Here is a 16,435-nt window from a genome sequence, read left to right as displayed (position 1 = left end):
ATATGGCCGAAGATATCACAGTGTTGCAGCAGTACCTGACGCCAACTACATCAGAACGCCAAATACCTCCCAAGCTATACAATACTATCTCAACCGGGCCTGGAGGCAGGCCTGTAGTCTACCTAACTCTTCCAAAGAAGCGTAGAGGCCTCAGAAACGCGGTTGATCCCGGCAGGGCGCAACGAGAGATTATTGAGAATGTACTTGGCCCCTGTGCGGTTGAGGTACGCAAAACCTACTTTGAGCATCTACATCCTTGCTTCCCAGTCGTGGATGAGATGACATTCCTGAACATGTGGCGCAACGACAGCGACCGCATATCGCCTACACTAGTCTGCGATTTGTACGCTTCTGCATTGCAGGTGTGGAGCCGATCACATGTGCTGCGCCACCAGGTCCGGCCGGACCCTCACTTCATCTGGAATCAGGCCGTTATTGCTCTTCAGGACGACTTCATGGCTCCGACTATATCAACAGTACATGCTGCGGTGCTGGATCTATTAGGACGTCCAGTCATTGGTGTTACAGGTAACATCGTCAATGCTGGCCGCATTGTCACACTTGCACAAAGTTTGGGGTTACATCGCGACCCTTCTTCATGGAACGCCACAGCACATGAGAAGAGCGTACGAATCAATCTGTGGTGGGGCATCCTCGTACACGATTACTGGTCCAGCATTGGTCATGGTACACCGCCCACTATCAGTCCAAATTACCACGACGTACCCCTGCCTTCCTTCAGCGATCAGATGCACGTATCATTGCAAACCTTCGTGCAATTGTGTAAGCTAAGTCGGATACTTGGCGATATCCTTCCCTTGGTCTACTCACTTCGGGAAACCTCCGACGCAATGAAGCGACAGCTACGCAAAGTCGAGTGCAGTCTTGACGATTGGGTTGTTGAGCTCCCTGCACAACTCGAGCCCACGTGTGAGGCGTCATTCAAGGTTAACGGAGGAAGTAATTTGTGGTTCGCCTACCTTTCCATGAAGGTGCTCGTATGTCGAGTCTCCTTTAAGGCAGTCCAGGAAGCTACCGATCAACCCGCCGAAGCACGTCAGTATCATCTTGCCATGCTCAAGGATGCCGCTTTGGAGGCGACACACTTCATCACGTCACTCACCGAGGCTCAATTTCAAGAGTTCTGGATGCCATACACCTCTTACCTCCTCGTTACGTCAGCCACAATCCTGCTGAGATGCACCATTGAGAGCAACGATCTCAACAAGAAGAAGGCCTGTGTCACGCAATTGGTTGCATTTCGGGAGCGTTTACGAACAGCGCGAGATGCACTACAGTGGGACCTTGCAGAATTTTGCCTTGAGAGATGCGACGAACCAATTCAGAGGATCGCAGATGCCCTCGGTATATACTCGAGCCGCGTTTCAACAGCTGCGCATGCTGACCAGGCAGTTTTGCTAGAAGCCCAGGAACCTGGACTGGCGGTGCCTCACGATTTATCTCTAAACGACTTATTCCTCCCAGTAGACTCCCTTGACTACCCGTGGGAGACGTTATGGAACGGTATAGAAGGGCTGTGGTCTGTACAGATATGAGCCCGTCTCCGAGGAATGTTGCGAAAGGGCAAGGCTGCGTTGTGGCACTAATCTCCATGATACAACCCTTCTGGAGGCGGGACGCCATACCAACCTAACCCAAGCTTATCTTCAGGATCAGGGTCCGGTATGTGATAATACCGGTCATATCGCCACCATTGTCGTCCTTCACATACGTCTTCCACGGGAAGTACGCCTTCCGCGGCCATCTGGTCTCTGACTCTTTCGACTCCCCTCCACACCCTCAGCATATTGTCTCCTATTACCATGCGCAGCTGTTCCTCGGTCGCGCCACGGTCGAGAATGGCTTGCATCAGTGCAGCATAGCACTGAACGTCTTCAAGGCCTGGGATCACAGAAGCAATGTCATCGAAGTCGGAGCCAAGACTGATGTGGTCCCACCCGATGCGATCTGCGATGTAGAACATGTGGTCCAGTACCATTTCCATCTTCGCATCCTTGCGTCGACTGGCAACGTGCTCTGGCACAAAGGTGACGCATACGACACCTCCGTTACTTGAGATGAGATCCAGAATATCGTCCGGCACATTACGTGGACAATCGAAGAAGCCTTTGACGTTGCTGTAGGAGGACATCAATGGCGCTAGGCTTAGTCCCAGGACCTGTCGTGCGCAGTCCTCACTGACGTGACTGGCATCCACGATCATGCCCAACCGGTTCATCTTTTTGACTGCCGACCGACCTAGTTTTGACAGGCCTCCGTGAACAGGACCAATCTTTGAAGTGCTCGAGTCTGCGAATGAGTTGTTGCACACATGTGTCAAAGTTCATTACCTCACACCGAGGGTGTAAAAGGCTCGAATAATGCCGATCGAGTTTCCAGCCATGTGGAGGCCTTCGATACCCATAGAGCAGGCGATCTTGCCCTCGCGATACACTTTCCCAACATTATCTGCGCCCTTGATGATCTCGAAAACGTCGGGGTAGCTCTGCACCATACGCGTGGTCGTATCAATCAGCTCAATTTCATCGCATGCCATATCGGAGTACTCCGGTGTACTGAAGTTCTCTGCGCTTCGAAGGCATGGAACGCAGATAGACCAGAATTGAGCACCAACCGCCCCTTCTCTTAACCTTGGAATGTCGGTCATGCCTCTCTGCAATCCGGCACGGAGGTCGAATTTGGGGTTGTTGTGCACCTAGTCGTGGAAGCAAGCGCGAGGCTGTTGAGGTAGGTCATTGTGCGTGTCAAACAGCGGCGCTGACTGTAGCACATGTTTGACTCTGGCATCGATCGAGAGTGACTGGTATGGGTGGCACTGCATCTGGTCCAGGGATGTGATATCCACGGGGTAAAAGCAGTTACACTACAAAAAATTGAAGATCTGTTCGGAGAATCCAAACATAGTTATCAGGCATCATATAGATATGGCGTATCCTCGATTGGCCAATCCCTGTCGCATAGCAAGTTTCCCGATAGGACCGTATGCCGAAGAATGCGTTAGGGGAACGGGAAGCCCCACTCTTACCTAGTGTTTCCCGTGGACCGTATCACGCACCATCGGAACGCCTAGATACTCGGCGGCTGAGAAGGTCTCGTCACAAACCATTTTATCTATCACGAGTCAGCACCGATAAGTGAGATGATTAGAGGCATGCTCTCCAGCGACACGAAGACATGTAAAACTGGTGGGACAGCTTCGGATTCTGGTGGACACTGCTGAACTCGTTCCTTCGAGTCTCGTTCCAAAGAGACGCTCAACATGTCGACCTTGAAAGACCGACAGCTTCCATCCGACTGTGAGAAGCGTCATAGCTCCTCGCCAGAAGCCGACGACGTTGCGCTCGGCGTGTTCGAGGATTTGAGCGACAGTGACGGCGCTGTCAATGATACCAAGCTGTTGAGGAAGATCGACATGAGATTGATGCCTCTACCGCAAGTCCTTCCTCCGTCGACACCAACTTAAATACTGACGTTCGATACAGATGCGTCACGTACATGCTTCAGTCCATCGACAAGACCACGCTCTCATACGCTGCCGTGTTCGACTTGAGAGAAGACACAAATCTTGTTGGCAAAGAATACTCCTGGCTGGGTTCACTGTTTTACCTCGGTTACCCCTTCTGATAGTATCCCATAAGCCTTCTACTGCTCCGGTTCCCAGTCGCTAAGTTCATGTCGGCGACTGTAATTCTCTGGGTATCGTCCTCATGAGTCACGCTGCTGCCAGTGACTTTACTGGACTCGCAGCTGCCCGCACCTTCATTGGTATGATCAAGGCATCTATTAACCCTGGTACGATGGTTATCTTCTCGATGTGGTACAAGCGAAGCAAACAGCCGGTTCGAATGGGCATCTGGGTTGGCAGTGCTGGGCTCGGATACGTTCTGGCCGGCATCGCAAGCTTCGGCATTGGACACTTAGGCGGATCGCTCTCATCTTAGCGATATGCGTTTTTACTCTGGGGCGGGATGACTCTGTTGTGGGGGTCAGTAATTTCCTTGTTCCTGATGTCGTGCAGCTGACACTCTCAGGCATCATCATTCTTCTGTTACTGCCCGACAACCCAGTACAAGCGAAATTCCTGGGCGAAGATGAGCGAAGAGGTGCCATTCTCCGCATCCGTGACAGCGAGCCCGGTATCGAGAACAAGCAGTTCAAGAAAGCGCAGTTCGTCGAGGCGATGTTGGATCTGAAGACCTGGCTGCTGTTTATTTTCGCAGTCGCTTCCAACGCACCAAATGGAGGCTTGACCACGTTCCAGGGCATCATTATTCGTGGTACGGGCTTTTCGAAGCTTCAAACTTCCCTAAATTCCGATGCCGTCAGGTGGGGTGTAAATGGTGGTCTGCTGCGGAGCCTGTTACTTCGCTTCCAGATTTCCCAACGCACGGCTGCTGGTCATGCTGATATGCCTCGTCCCTTTCGTCGCTGGAACTATTGACACTTGGTTGATCCCGCAAGGCATACCCTACGGTCGTTTAGTGTGCTTCTGGATTTCGTTCTCGTACACAGCCACATAGGAACACGGGTGTTATCGATAGGTAAGCGGCATTTGGGTGCTTTTGGGTCACAGAAATAAACTCCGAGCTGCCGTGGAAAGTTCTCAACCGGGTATTCAAGAGGGGAACGAGAACGGTTTCAGGGGCATGACTGACCTGGAAAATCTGCATTTTAGATACGTATTTAAGCCGGTGGGGTGCCAACGCAATTTGTGGAGGGGCTTCGTTCTGTTACCAAATATTGCTGTAGGAATAGCACCATGCCAGATCGAGCATCTCTACCAAAATTGCTCCTGCATTATTCAGCTCATCTGTTGGGGGCTGTCGATGTTCCTTGCTCAATAACTGACTTCATCCACCAGTAAGAGACATCTTCATACATTTGCTACATCCACCCAAGTCGCAAAGATCGCAAACCGTCAAGATGTGCGTTATCACCATTCTTCACTGTACGCCGTGCAAATCTCGACAAGACATTCCCGAAGAAGGCCTCATAATAACAAGAGACTGGCACGCTCGGCTTCTTGTCAACCTCGACAACGACAACATACCGTTTAAACGCTGCATCGACGCGATCAATCATGCTCTCAGTAATGGTCGATCAGATACCATGTATCCCCGTTGCCGCAACGTCGAAGTTAAGCACATGGCGGTTACGAAGGACATTTGTTTTCGATGCTCAGCTCGACAGAAGATCCAGAACTTCACTAACATGCGCAAGCTGTACGAGAAGCAATCTGTCGCTTGGAGAAACGAAGAGCGTAGTAATATAGAGGCCGTGAACGATATGCGAAGCCTTATCAGGGAGTCACCACGATTGATCCCCGTAACAGAGAGAGATAGAGCTTCCTGCACAACAGTTGGCTTCCTCACAGCAAGGCTAGCTCCAGTCACTCCAGTAACAGAGAGCTGGGAATACTGCCTGGAAAGGCAGATTCAGCAGCGAGAACTGGCAAAGAGAAAGGAGGCTGAGAAGGCTGAGGATAAACTGAAGAAGGCGAAGAGAAAGCAAGCAAGACTAATCTCTGTCCAACAATGCCTTGCTCGCGCTAATAGACTGAGGCACACTTCTGCAATGGAAGAGAATGCCGAGCAAAGCTCAGCTAGTCGGAGTGAACAAGTATCGAGACCAGGCTCGTTACAGGATGTTCCTGCTTCGCATAATGAGCTTTCCCCAGCGGCAGATACCAGAGTTCTTTCTGGGTCGCCAAGCTGGAACACATTCGTGAGAAAGTTTCACACCACGGGTCGTACTTCAGCTATTCAGACAGATCTCTCAGGAAAAGATCACTCAACTGATGCTACTATGCGTCCAGTCGCTGGCTCTGCTTGGGTACGGGTTTTCTTTAGCCTTAGAGGGGATGCTCCTGAATTCGCTTCGCTCAGAGGTTGTCCTTCATCTTTGAAAGGTGGGTCTCTGAGGGCAGAGGCTCCTGAGTTCAGGCCATTGCGAGAGACACCGCCGACTGAGCCTCGGATGATGAGAGCCCCTTCTGCACCTCGAGCGATGAGGGAAGGTTGCTTGAGACCAGCATCGACTCAGCCTCGACAAATGTACTCCACGGTCCGCGGGTACCCAACGTTGCGTGGATGGCGACAATAAGCTCTCTATGTTCTTGCTGGCTTCAACACTTGTTGTGTACCACTCGTGTCAAGATCATGGTAGATACTCTGACGACCCCCCCTGGCATGATCGTGTGGTCGACTCTTGCTCTTGACCATTGAATACCCCCAGGCTACTTTCCAGCGGGATGGAAAACCGTGGGACGCGGCAGATCAATGTGATGGCCATGCGCGAGGCTGGACATGCATGCGCTACATGAGTAGGAGCGGCGTGCATGCCCCGAGCTAATTAGTCAACAAGGCGAGTCCATCCCCAACATCGAGGCCATGAGGCATATCATTTCTGCAAGTTTGCTGACGGTGGCAGTAGGGGGGAAAGATCGTGTCAAGAAGGACCTGCCCGCTTGCCGCGCATTGGGACTTCTCTGTTCGGTTTTGAATGGTGTGCTCTTTGTCCTGTTACCTTAGACGTTTTGTCAACAAGGTATTCTTCAGGCTCTGTCTAAGCTCGCGCTAGACTTCGGGATTGATGGGCCTTTGAATGTTTTGCTGCTGGTGTGAGTGTCAGGGAGCTCAAGAAAGTACAGGAGCGACGGGCGGAAAATTCTCGGGACGCGCTATCTAAGCAAGACGCGCGTCATCAACAAGAGAGCAGAATACTTTCAAGCGTTTCTCAAGCTCAAGCGGCGCTTGTCAAGAGCTTCTTTGATTCTTTCATCTGATGGTCACTGTATTTGTAAGCTAATACTTGTATACTGGCAGCAACGAAACTTGTCCCTTCCGACTGAGGAGAGGCCATCTTTCACCAGCTGACAACAGTATGGTGTCGCCCTCATCTGCTTCCTATTGAGGAGCTCGAGTCCAAAGGGCTGGGAAGGAAAGCAACAATAACACTTGCAAGGTCATGAGAGTCCTTCATCCCGGTACGGTCAGGCTACGGCAGTCTACAGTTGCGGCTCCAAAACTTCCATCTCCGGATCAATTTGCGATTAGCGGCCTCACTGGCTGGATTTTACTTGGACCTCAGTGAACCTAAAGATCGTCGTACGCGCTGCTGCAGAGATCATCTGGGGATCTTAAGTGGTTGGGTTTTAGATTGCCCGCATAATTTTGATTAGGCTGAACTTAGATCTTCAGGCCTGTGCGAGGCAAGTGTCAACAACTTCAATGTTGCCGAACGACACTTTCACAGCGCAGCCAAATACCGGATTGCAGTCTCTGTTATACCAGAACTGTCGGACGATGTCTATGGGTAAGCGAGACGTTTTCACTTCTACTCATAACTAAATTGAAGGTATCGCGCTGTGGCAAAACACGCGTGCCATTACCGAGCATACCCCCGTCCTCAATATATCCAAAGCCGTCATCCGAAACCTCGGAACAATTACATGTGCGAAAGATCCGGGGCACAACATTTAAGCCTCAAGCAAAGCACGTCCAGCGGTCAAAGGCATCTCGTCCCGGCTGCGCCGGAGCTTGCCAGATGTTACAGACGACAACGCACTGCCCAGTCAGGAGACACAATATAGTGCAGGCGGTAGCCCACATCTATGGCGCTTCTCGTGTGGCGTGTGTTGCGAGAGGTCTACACGGGATACTTAGAGCGGGAGAGCCCTTATTTCCGTAAAGACGAAGCAGATCTTGTGCGAGAACTCCTGCTCTAGAAAGCCCATCCTATTTTCCCATAACATGAATATGACCATGGTCTTGTCAGTATGCGCCACAGACGCACATAATGTACGAGGCTCATGACCTGCCGCATATATTACCTTCCGTAAAGGGCCCGGAGGAACTTCATGAGAGTCGTTTCAGTCTTGCGTACCTGACCGGATCAGCCTGCAGTCAAATACTAAGTCGTGAAACATCCACGGAAGCAGGGATCATCGAGCACTGATGCCCGGCGATAGTGGAAGTCTCCAAAGAGAGTTCCCGGCCTGACTTTTTAGAACACCTCAATGACCGATCTATCAGACATGGAACGGAGCACAGGAACCATGCTAAAAGTTTCGCGAGCGCATTCCCCGGAACTGATCGGCCTTGTCGCCTCCTTCTATAGTGTCTGTCTGCTATGGTATCTTAGTGGGCGTCTAGGCACGAAGTTTCGCCAATTGAGACCCTTAGATTCAGCACATAACCAAGGCGAAGCCGTTGAATACTCCACTGCCAGCCTAGGCGCTACCTACATCCGGCAACGATCCCGCTAAGGCCTTGTCTGGTAGACCCCAGATTACCCCACAAAGAATTGAACTTCATCTATACTCAATCTCTCTGGCACTTCAGATCCTGTCAGCGTTCCCGACCACCCGTAGGCGCCCCTGGCGGCTGACCTCGTGTAGTCTGTCCTGGAGATCTTCGCGCCTTGTAATATCGGACGGTTATATGGGTACATGGCTTGTGTACTGTCGAAGTTTCATGCTGACTATAGTAGCTATATAAGGGGCCGCTGTCCTCGTCAAAGTCTCATCACACAAACAGTCTTATCTCATCAATAGACAAAATGTACAGGTCTCTTGCTCTCACCTCGCTCACTTTTCTGAGTGCCGTCCGCGCCCAGCAGGTCGGCACTTCCACAACTGAGACCCACCCCCAGCTCAACTGGAAGACCTGCACTGGTACTGGTGGTAACAGCTGCACCACCAAGGCTGGATCTGTCACCCTTGACTCCAACTGGCGCTGGGCCCACAACACTGGCGGATACACCAACTGCTACACTGGCAACACATGGGATGCTACCCTTTGCCCTGACGGCGCCACCTGCGCCAAGAACTGCGCAATTGATGGAGCTGACTACTCTGGTAAGATGAAGTCCCCGGCATGCATTGAAACAACTGCTGACGCAGTCAAGGTACCTACGGTATCACTGCTGGCAGCGATGCCTTGACCCTCAGGTTCGTTACCAAGGGCCCGTACTCCACAAACATTGGATCCCGCACCTACCTCATGGAGACAGACACCAAGTACCAGATGTTCAACCTCATCAACCAGGAGTTCACCTTCGATGTCGATGTGTCAAACCTTCCTTGTGGTCTGAACGGTGCTCTGTACTTCGTCGAGATGGCCTCGGATGGTGGCCTTAACAAGGGCAACAACGCCGCTGGTGCCAAGTACGGAACTGGTAGGGCTTGCCTTGACAAAAAAATCTCAGAATCCCATATTGACATGATTCAGGATACTGTGACGCTCAGTGCCCCCACGACATCAAGTGGATCAATGGCAAGGCCAACAGCGAAGGCTGGGTCCCATCCACCGGCGACACCAACGCCGGCGCCGGCACCACCGGTGCCTGCTGCCCTGAGATGGACATCTGGGAGGCCAACAGCATCTCGACCGCCTTCACCCCCCACCCCTGCAAGGGCGCGGGTCTTGTTGCCTGCACAGGCACCGACTGCGGCGATGGTGACAACCGCTACAACGGTGTCTGCGACAAGGACGGCTGCGATTTCAACAGCTACCGCATGGGCGCAAAGAGCTTCTATGGCCCCGGCGCCACCCTCGACACCAAGGCTAAGATGACCGTTGTCACTCAGTTCATCGGCTCCGGCTCCTCCCTGTCTGAGATCAAGCGCTTCTACGTGCAGAATGGCAAGGTGTTCAAGAACAGCGAGTCCACCGTTTCCGGTGTCACCGGCAACTCGATCACCAACAGCTTCTGCACAGCCCAGAAGACTGTTTTCGGCGACAACAACTCTTTCTCCACCCTCGGTGGGCTCAACGGCATGGCCGCTTCGCTTGCTCGCGGCCACGTTCTCGTCATGTCTCTTTGGGACGACCACGCAGTCAACATGCTCTGGCTCGACTCCACCTACCCCACCACCGCTGACCCCAGCAAGCCTGGTGTTGCCCGCGGTACTTGCCCCATCACCTCTGGCAAGCCTGCGGACCTTGAGGCGAACAGCCCCAACTCCAGCGTTGTCTTCTCCAACATCAAGTTCGGCCCCATTGGCTCTACTTTCAACCAGGCCGCCGCTGTCTAAGCGATTCCTATGGTTGCGCTCTAGATTGAGCGCCGTGATGATCTTTTCATTCAGAATGTATATACTTGCAAGTTTTGCCGAGAAAGAGGTGGACTGGAGATGGGGTGTACATAGACCATTCGTTACACAAAGAAACAAACTGGTGATTTAGAACTGTCGCTCTATCCTCCGTTTCCTAGTTGCCGCTCTTTCCGACTCCACAGTTCTTTGCCACACCAAAGGTCCGTCGGACCAGAAAGGTACCCTTTACACATTGGACAAGTCCGCGCTCATCAGATCGTCTTGTGACACTGGGTCGCTTCCCTTATCAATACCGGACGGAGCACTCCCTGACAATAACATTTTGACAGCTTCGGGACGGTACTGTGTAGCGAGTATGGCATCGAAATGCTGCAACGAGCTGTAACGTGCATGTCTCTTCCCCAGTCATGCACGACTCGACGTCTTAAAGTGACGCCTCCACTCGCTTTCTCGCTCTCTTGCTTTCAGTAGTGCCTTACATTCTTGTGGAAGTCTTAAGCTTTCTTCGGATTCTTCGAAGCCCACTTCGGGTCTGCATAGTCAAGAAGCACCCGTATTGTCGTGGCATCTTGCGAGTCTCTGCGAAGTCCCTTCGGTAATGTCAAATAACTTCAACTGTCAATTGTGTATTCCCCGACGGCTATGTAGAGCAGTCGGGAGGCTAAAGGTTGTGATCTTGAGGTATCACATCTCTTCATGCATGCATTGATATAGCTAGAGAATTGAAGCCTGACAGAAAGCTCCAACATTCTCCACCTATGATCAGAGCTATTGTGCCACACAAACTTCCAGTCTTTGAATGAGTCAATCCTCGCGACAGCAGCTACTTTTGTAGCCTCACCGGTGGCTGTGTCAATCTCGTCGAGCATTTTGACATAACGCTCAGAACCATCGTGCTGGGCCTGAGTAGCGTGGTAGAGAGCCAAAAACATCGTCTCTCATGTTTCCTCGGTCGTCTGAGCGCCATTGGACGAGACTTTCAGACGCATCAGCCGAGTTTTGAAAAGTTCTGCATCGTGATCGAAATCGGGACCGGCTCCTACGCAGATGTCCGACCAGACTCCAGCTGGAGCCTTTCCAGGAAGTCCTTCACAGTTCGATGTAGATAGGTACCATCAGCCTGGGACGGGTCGCCCATGTTCGTCCCGCTACCGTTAGCCTCAAGTGACCCTTTGCAGGAAGCGGTCAGGCCACGACGCATGATATCTGCTCTCGCGCTCTTCTCTGCCTCCAACCATGCTCCGCATGGGGAATTCAACACGAAGTCTGCATTATCGTCGAGATTTTCAGCGAAGCACATGTACAGAATCGTCATCGGGGTTTGAGAGTATCTGTTAAGCATGAACAATTGACAAGCGCGTGAGAAGAGACCAATGTCCAGGCCTCACAGTATCTTCCAGAACAGATCTTCGAGATCTCTTGGTAGGTCGTCAAATCTCATATTTAGCATTGCTGAGCCTTCACCAGCTGTGAGTCCCTCTAGGAGGGATTGAGTGACCAGTACAACCCAGATGAAGATCCCCGAGGACTTCTCACCGATGTCTTTGATGAGACTAGTGCAAAACCCTGGTTGCAATCGCTCCAATTCTCGGTAGCCATTGCCATCTTGTAAACGTGAGGTCGCGTAGTGCTTGATGTCGCCGTATGTAAGGTACTGAACTCGGAGGTGAGGGAATTCCCCGTATGCATCCTCAAAGATCTGCCATGGCCTACTAGAAGCGCAGATCTTCACCCCTGACAACCTCATGGTTTCCATGATGTCGGTAATCTTGGGAGGCTTTCCTGCAAACTCATCTAGACCGTCGGCAAAGAGCACAATCTTGAGGGTCCTCACAGCTTCCTTTAGCACAGCCCCCATCATTGTGTCCGAATCTTCCAAAGCCCACGCTGGGTTTGCCGCTCTCCCAATGCACTTGCCCAAAATTAATCCGGATTCTAACCAGTGTGGAAAGATTTTCTGGATCAAGGCTGGCTCATGGGAAAGAATTTGGTACAGCAAAGCGCGTATCACTCCCTCCCGTGACTTTTGCATTTGGGTTCCTGAATCCCAGAGGTAGACGGAGATCATGAGCACGGGTTTATCGGTGGCAAGAGTGGCTAGCTCTTCCCTTGTACGATGATGGTCAAAAATATATTTCATCAGAGTCGATTTCCCAGAACCAGGTTTGCCAGTGATCCAGTAGAAAGGAGCATTGTGATCATGCAGCCATCCGGGGAAGCCTGCTATATCTGGCGAGGTGAAGATCCATTCGAAGGTCTTCGTGTACGCCTCATCGATATGATCATAGCGATGACCAATGCCTTCGTATTGTAGGCTGCTGAGAATGAGCGCCTCAACTTGGGCCTCGGTATTGAAATCTTCCGCCGGCCCCGAGAACTTGTAAGTCTGATGCGGCAAGCGGTAAGAAATCGCACCGTTCTTGTTGTCGTTTCTCCATTCGCCTTGTCCTTGTAGATGGGTCAAAGCTTGCTGAACGAGATTTTTTTTATCTCTTGGACTTTCATTGAAGCCTGAACTAGATGACCTGTCTCATTCTGAGCTTTCGTGGAAGACACTGCTTGATCCCTGTGGTACGTGACAACGGCCGGCTTACACAACACACTTTGATGTTTGAGTGAACTTACTGCAGCTATGGCTCCCTCTCCTGCAAGGCAAAGCACGATAAATGTGCGCACATGATACTCTTTGTCGGTCTATATTGACAGCCACAAGTAGATAATTGAGTTCTGTCGTTCAGAACATGTCAAAACTCATCTCTAGATGCGGCAGAAGAAGGCGCCAACAAGGCTGAGCTCAGCCTTGTGTCAGGTCCTATCCATCCATCAAGGGCCCAGAATTGCTTAAGAGGACAATGCGATCACTCCCCATTTCCCAGGCCCAGAGTAAAAATGTGAAAGATCCTTATGGAGACGATCACTGCTGGATACGTCAAGACAGCTACAAAAGCTAGGCTTTGCCAGACTCAGCCCCCGCCCTGCGTGCAATATACTTCCAAATCGCCCTCCACTCCTTCTCCTGATCCCTCTCCTCGTCCCTCTTCTTATCCAGCTGCCACGAGTACGCCAATCTCTCCCACACACCATCGCTCCTCTCCCTCACCCCCCTCTCAGTCTTCCCCATCGACTCCTCAAAAGCCCTCCTCACACTGCCCTTCTCCCTACTCATCTCCTCCCTGACCCCGTACTCCTGCATGCCCGCGATAAATGGACCATGCGCGCGCCACTCTGTATCGAAGGGCGACCTACCCGTCCCAAGATCGCGCCACGTCTGGATATTCAGCCGCACAAATTCGCCTGCCACGCTGCTCGGGATCTGGAACGCCGTCACCGCCCAGTCCGTCTGACAGTCAGAGCAGGACTGTGCGCCCAGCACGAGCCAGCCCCGCCTCGCCACGTTGTCCAGCGCGGCCATGAGACCCGTGTGCCCGTACTCACCTGTGCGGTGTTGTGTGAGCGTGGGCGGGAGTAGGGGCCACAGGTGTCCGATGAGGTTCTTGTGGTGCGCGGCCCAGGAGGGGAGTAGGATGGAGAAGGTGGTGTGCAGCAAGAACCTACCGTTGCAGATTTGGGCTTCGTGGCTAATGGACGTCTGGACAGGGGTTTGGAACAGAGTGATACTGGAGCTGCTGGTGTACGAAAACGCGGACAGGGGAAGGCCGTGAGCGGGGCCGTGTCTTTGATGGGCGAGAGCGAGACGCATGTGGTGGTAGCGTAAGGTGTAGCCGGTGGAGTCGGAGAGGTAGCTGTTGTATTCTGCACATGGTTTTCGGAGGGTTTGTGATGCAGATACAGGAGTGTCGGTCGCGGACCAGGGGTGGAATTTATCGCACCACGCGCAGTGCCAGGAGCCGGGGAGTGCGCGCTCGATGGTGTCTTCCATGCGGTCACGTGCGTCAAACCGACTTGATGCAGATGAGATGTAGTTGGAAAGTCGGCCCGTCCCGATAGCGTAGCAAAGTTGGCGGTTCGAGAGACTGAGAGCGGAGGCCGAGGCGTCATCCAGATAGCTGGCGACATGCTGCAGGATTTCCAAGGGGAGATTTAGGAGAGGAGCCCGCACCGGGATCGAGTGAGGTTTGATTGTCGCAGTCATGTAGTCGCCTGTCGAATCGGTGCTGCTTCTCGGCGTACCATAGTTCGATGTAAAGGAGTGTGCAGATGAGCCTGAACGGGAAGAGGAGGCGCTGCTAGTGCGGTGGAGGTGGAAAAATCCCATCTTGAACCTTAGAAATGTCAAACTCTTTCTTTAACTTCGATATTGATTTTTTCTTGAGTTTCTGGTGTTGAGTCCGTTGCTTTCGAGGAGGGAATTGTCCTGGTATGGAGACCGAAAAAGTGGCTGTGTGAAGTTGGCCCAGCTAACCTGTAGAAGGCCCCCTATAATATATTCCAAGTCTTCTGTCAAACCCAAGAATCCAGTCTATCGTTCTTCAAACCTGCGTTCGGCGGTTTCAGAACCAAGTTGGAAGTGCAACGAAGACCAACCGAGCCATCGCACCTAACGACGTCTTGTATCATGTCGGCCAAGTTCAGGACCCTGACAGATGACAAGGACATGAGTACGGTCACACGTGGCTAGTGAAACTAGGGCCCTAATGCCAGGCACGCGGCCGTGTCAGCGGCGGTGGCGGTGAAATGCAAAGGCACACGACGGTCAGGGATGGAGTTGTGCCCTGAAACATTCACATGATCCACAAGCGCTAAACCAAGTGGGGTTGGCGCGCCCGGCAGTCTTGCTGGTTGCTGGCGTCGTATCCAGAGCCCGACCCATACACATGTGAAGACTGAAAAATGGCGAGGAAAGTAACGGTGAGATGTTCAGTGATGTGATTCGCGCGCTATGGCGTCGCGAAAACTCCCGAACGCTATGCTCGCCGTGAAATAACAATGAGAAATACACAGAAATGTGCCTCCCACATTGAGACAGTGTCTCGTTTGATGTCCCAAGCTCTTTCTGATAGGTATAGTACAAATATGCGCCTCCATTCGGTCCATGCCAGGACCAAATTATTATGTAGTCATTAACTGCTGCCTGGTCGTCAATCGTCACCAAACCTTTCCTGCTTCATACTCCTCAAGCCGACTCGTTCTGCAGATGCGAGTCTATCGCACGATGTTCAAATTGGCAAGCTGTGGGACTGGCGGGCCGGTACCGCTCCTGCGTCTCCTTTCGCGCTCGCTGAAGCCGACGGGCTGTTCGAGCTGTGTGTTCTTCCTGAATTTGCCGCCGACAGAGTGCTGCCACTCGTTCTCGCCATCAGCGCCGAGCCAGTACTTGGGCGCACCGCTGAGCATGACGCGGCCGAGCTTGCCCTTCCAGCCATCACCCTGCTCCTTGCCCTCGAAGAAGGGATTTTCAGCAAGGTCGGTGGCAGTGGTCTGCATGCTGTTCGAGCTGTACCATCCAGCAGAGGCAGCGTGACTGGCAATGTGCTGGCGCAGACACTGGCGAGCAAACGCCAGCATGATGAACACGAAGTAGACGCGCATAGCCCAGAAGCCAGAGATCAGGGAAATACTCATGATGCTGCTGCTCTGGTAAACAGCGTTTCCAAAACCAACACCGACGCCAGGCGCACCATGCTGGGGAATGCCTCCAGCGACAGCGTTCTGTCCACCTGTAAGACCGCCTGTGGGGGTCGCAATGACTTCGACCTCTGAAACATTGTGCTTAGGACTTGTGAAGCCAGAGTTATCAGAGATGCCTTGTTGGCCAGGGATGGAGGAGTCGCCTTCGGGGTGAGCGGCGAGTGTGTAGAACCAAGCAAAGCCGAAGAAGGCTGTGTACAGAGCGTTGATGACGGAGTCAAGCGCGTAAAGGTGCGCAAGCAGCACGGTCTCAAAGGGGCTCTGCAATCGGATGTGCCTATACAGGAAGCAAGTGGCGAACAGTGCGAGCGTCGAGTATGTGTACATGGAAAGCTGGAAGCCGTCGATGGATGCGCCGGTGACGATCGCAAGCAAACCGTATACGCCTGAGACCTTGTTGATGATCTGGAGGTAGGTGATGATCTCCGCGCCGGTGCGCAGGGACATTTTCTGGAGGAACGTCTGCGCGCATCATCAGTATCTTCTGCTCTTATGGCTGGTGTTGTGCATCTAGGCACGCGCTTTGACGTACCCGTGGGCGCGGGATCTCGAGGATGTGGGAAGGCGCCATCATGGCGGCGGTTTGCGCGGCGACGAAGCTGCGCGACTCGGTAGGAAGAAGGTAGCTGATGCTCTAGTTAGACTGCCGAGAGTGTTCGAGGGCGTAAGGAGGGAATGTTGGGTGGTGAGAGTATTCGAGGACGCAATTCTGAGAGGTCCGGCGCTTCCGCGCAGGGGCCAAATCTCTCATCTCGCACAACGCAAGGC

General features: G+C 52.6%; 9 protein-coding genes across 9 annotated transcripts; 5 read left to right on the top strand and 4 right to left on the bottom strand.

Moving 5' to 3' along the window:
* Positions 1–2: 2 nt before the first annotated feature.
* On the top strand, positions 3–1,556 carry M421DRAFT_5608 (uncharacterized protein; the record flags this gene model as incomplete). Its single annotated transcript, XM_033595361.1, has 2 exons — positions 3–1,365; positions 1,414–1,556. 2 exons carry the CDS (start codon positions 3–5, stop codon positions 1,554–1,556), a joined length of 1,506 nt encoding a protein of 501 aa, XP_033448194.1.
* A 47-nt stretch (positions 1,557–1,603) lies between these two features.
* M421DRAFT_101356 (Metallo-dependent hydrolase) lies at positions 1,604–2,842 on the bottom strand (the record flags this gene model as incomplete). The annotated part of the gene is made up of 3 exons (XM_033586632.1): positions 1,604–2,310; positions 2,359–2,716; positions 2,792–2,842. The coding sequence occupies 3 exons, from the start codon at positions 2,840–2,842 to the stop codon at positions 1,604–1,606; spliced, it is 1,116 nt and encodes a 371-aa protein (XP_033448193.1).
* Positions 2,843–3,280: 438 nt separating this feature from the next.
* On the top strand, positions 3,281–3,645 carry M421DRAFT_5606 (uncharacterized protein; the record flags this gene model as incomplete). Its single annotated transcript, XM_033595360.1, has 2 exons — positions 3,281–3,468; positions 3,504–3,645. The coding sequence occupies 2 exons, from the start codon at positions 3,281–3,283 to the stop codon at positions 3,643–3,645; spliced, it is 330 nt and encodes a 109-aa protein (XP_033448192.1).
* Positions 3,646–3,847: 202 nt separating this feature from the next.
* Positions 3,848–4,725, top strand: M421DRAFT_421138 (uncharacterized protein). The gene is made up of 2 exons (XM_033592727.1): positions 3,848–4,006; positions 4,053–4,725. The coding sequence occupies exon 2, from the start codon at positions 4,202–4,204 to the stop codon at positions 4,460–4,462; it is 261 nt and encodes an 86-aa protein (XP_033448191.1). The 5' UTR covers positions 3,848–4,006; positions 4,053–4,201; the 3' UTR covers positions 4,463–4,725.
* Positions 4,726–4,944: 219 nt separating this feature from the next.
* M421DRAFT_92785 (uncharacterized protein) lies at positions 4,945–6,123 on the top strand (the record flags this gene model as incomplete). Its single annotated transcript, XM_033598061.1, has 1 exon — positions 4,945–6,123. The coding sequence occupies one exon, from the start codon at positions 4,945–4,947 to the stop codon at positions 6,121–6,123; it is 1,179 nt and encodes a 392-aa protein (XP_033448190.1).
* Positions 6,124–8,580: 2,457 nt separating this feature from the next.
* On the top strand, positions 8,581–10,057 carry M421DRAFT_63950 (glycoside hydrolase family 7 protein; the record flags this gene model as incomplete). The annotated part of the gene is made up of 3 exons (XM_033596101.1): positions 8,581–8,878; positions 8,929–9,198; positions 9,252–10,057. The coding sequence occupies 3 exons, from the start codon at positions 8,581–8,583 to the stop codon at positions 10,055–10,057; spliced, it is 1,374 nt and encodes a 457-aa protein (XP_033448189.1).
* Positions 10,058–11,462: 1,405 nt separating this feature from the next.
* Positions 11,463–11,939, bottom strand: M421DRAFT_5604 (uncharacterized protein; the record flags this gene model as incomplete). Its single annotated transcript, XM_033595358.1, has 1 exon — positions 11,463–11,939. The coding sequence occupies one exon, from the start codon at positions 11,937–11,939 to the stop codon at positions 11,463–11,465; it is 477 nt and encodes a 158-aa protein (XP_033448188.1).
* A 1,086-nt stretch (positions 11,940–13,025) lies between these two features.
* M421DRAFT_5603 (uncharacterized protein) lies at positions 13,026–14,294 on the bottom strand (the record flags this gene model as incomplete). The annotated part of the gene is made up of 1 exon (XM_033595355.1): positions 13,026–14,294. The coding sequence occupies one exon, from the start codon at positions 14,292–14,294 to the stop codon at positions 13,026–13,028; it is 1,269 nt and encodes a 422-aa protein (XP_033448187.1).
* Positions 14,295–15,181: 887 nt separating this feature from the next.
* M421DRAFT_63748 (DUF1753-domain-containing protein) lies at positions 15,182–16,238 on the bottom strand (the record flags this gene model as incomplete). The annotated part of the gene is made up of 2 exons (XM_033596083.1): positions 15,182–16,129; positions 16,200–16,238. The coding sequence occupies 2 exons, from the start codon at positions 16,236–16,238 to the stop codon at positions 15,182–15,184; spliced, it is 987 nt and encodes a 328-aa protein (XP_033448186.1).
* Between the last annotated feature and the right edge of the window lie 197 nt (positions 16,239–16,435).

The sequence above is a fragment of the Didymella exigua genome, assembly GCF_010094145.1.
Source record: "Didymella exigua CBS 183.55 unplaced genomic scaffold M421scaffold_15, whole genome shotgun sequence".
Lineage (NCBI taxonomy): Eukaryota > Fungi > Ascomycota > Dothideomycetes > Pleosporales > Didymellaceae > Didymella > Didymella exigua.
The sequence above is the reverse complement of the archived record's forward strand: the minus strand, read 5'-3'. Positions and strand labels throughout refer to the sequence as shown.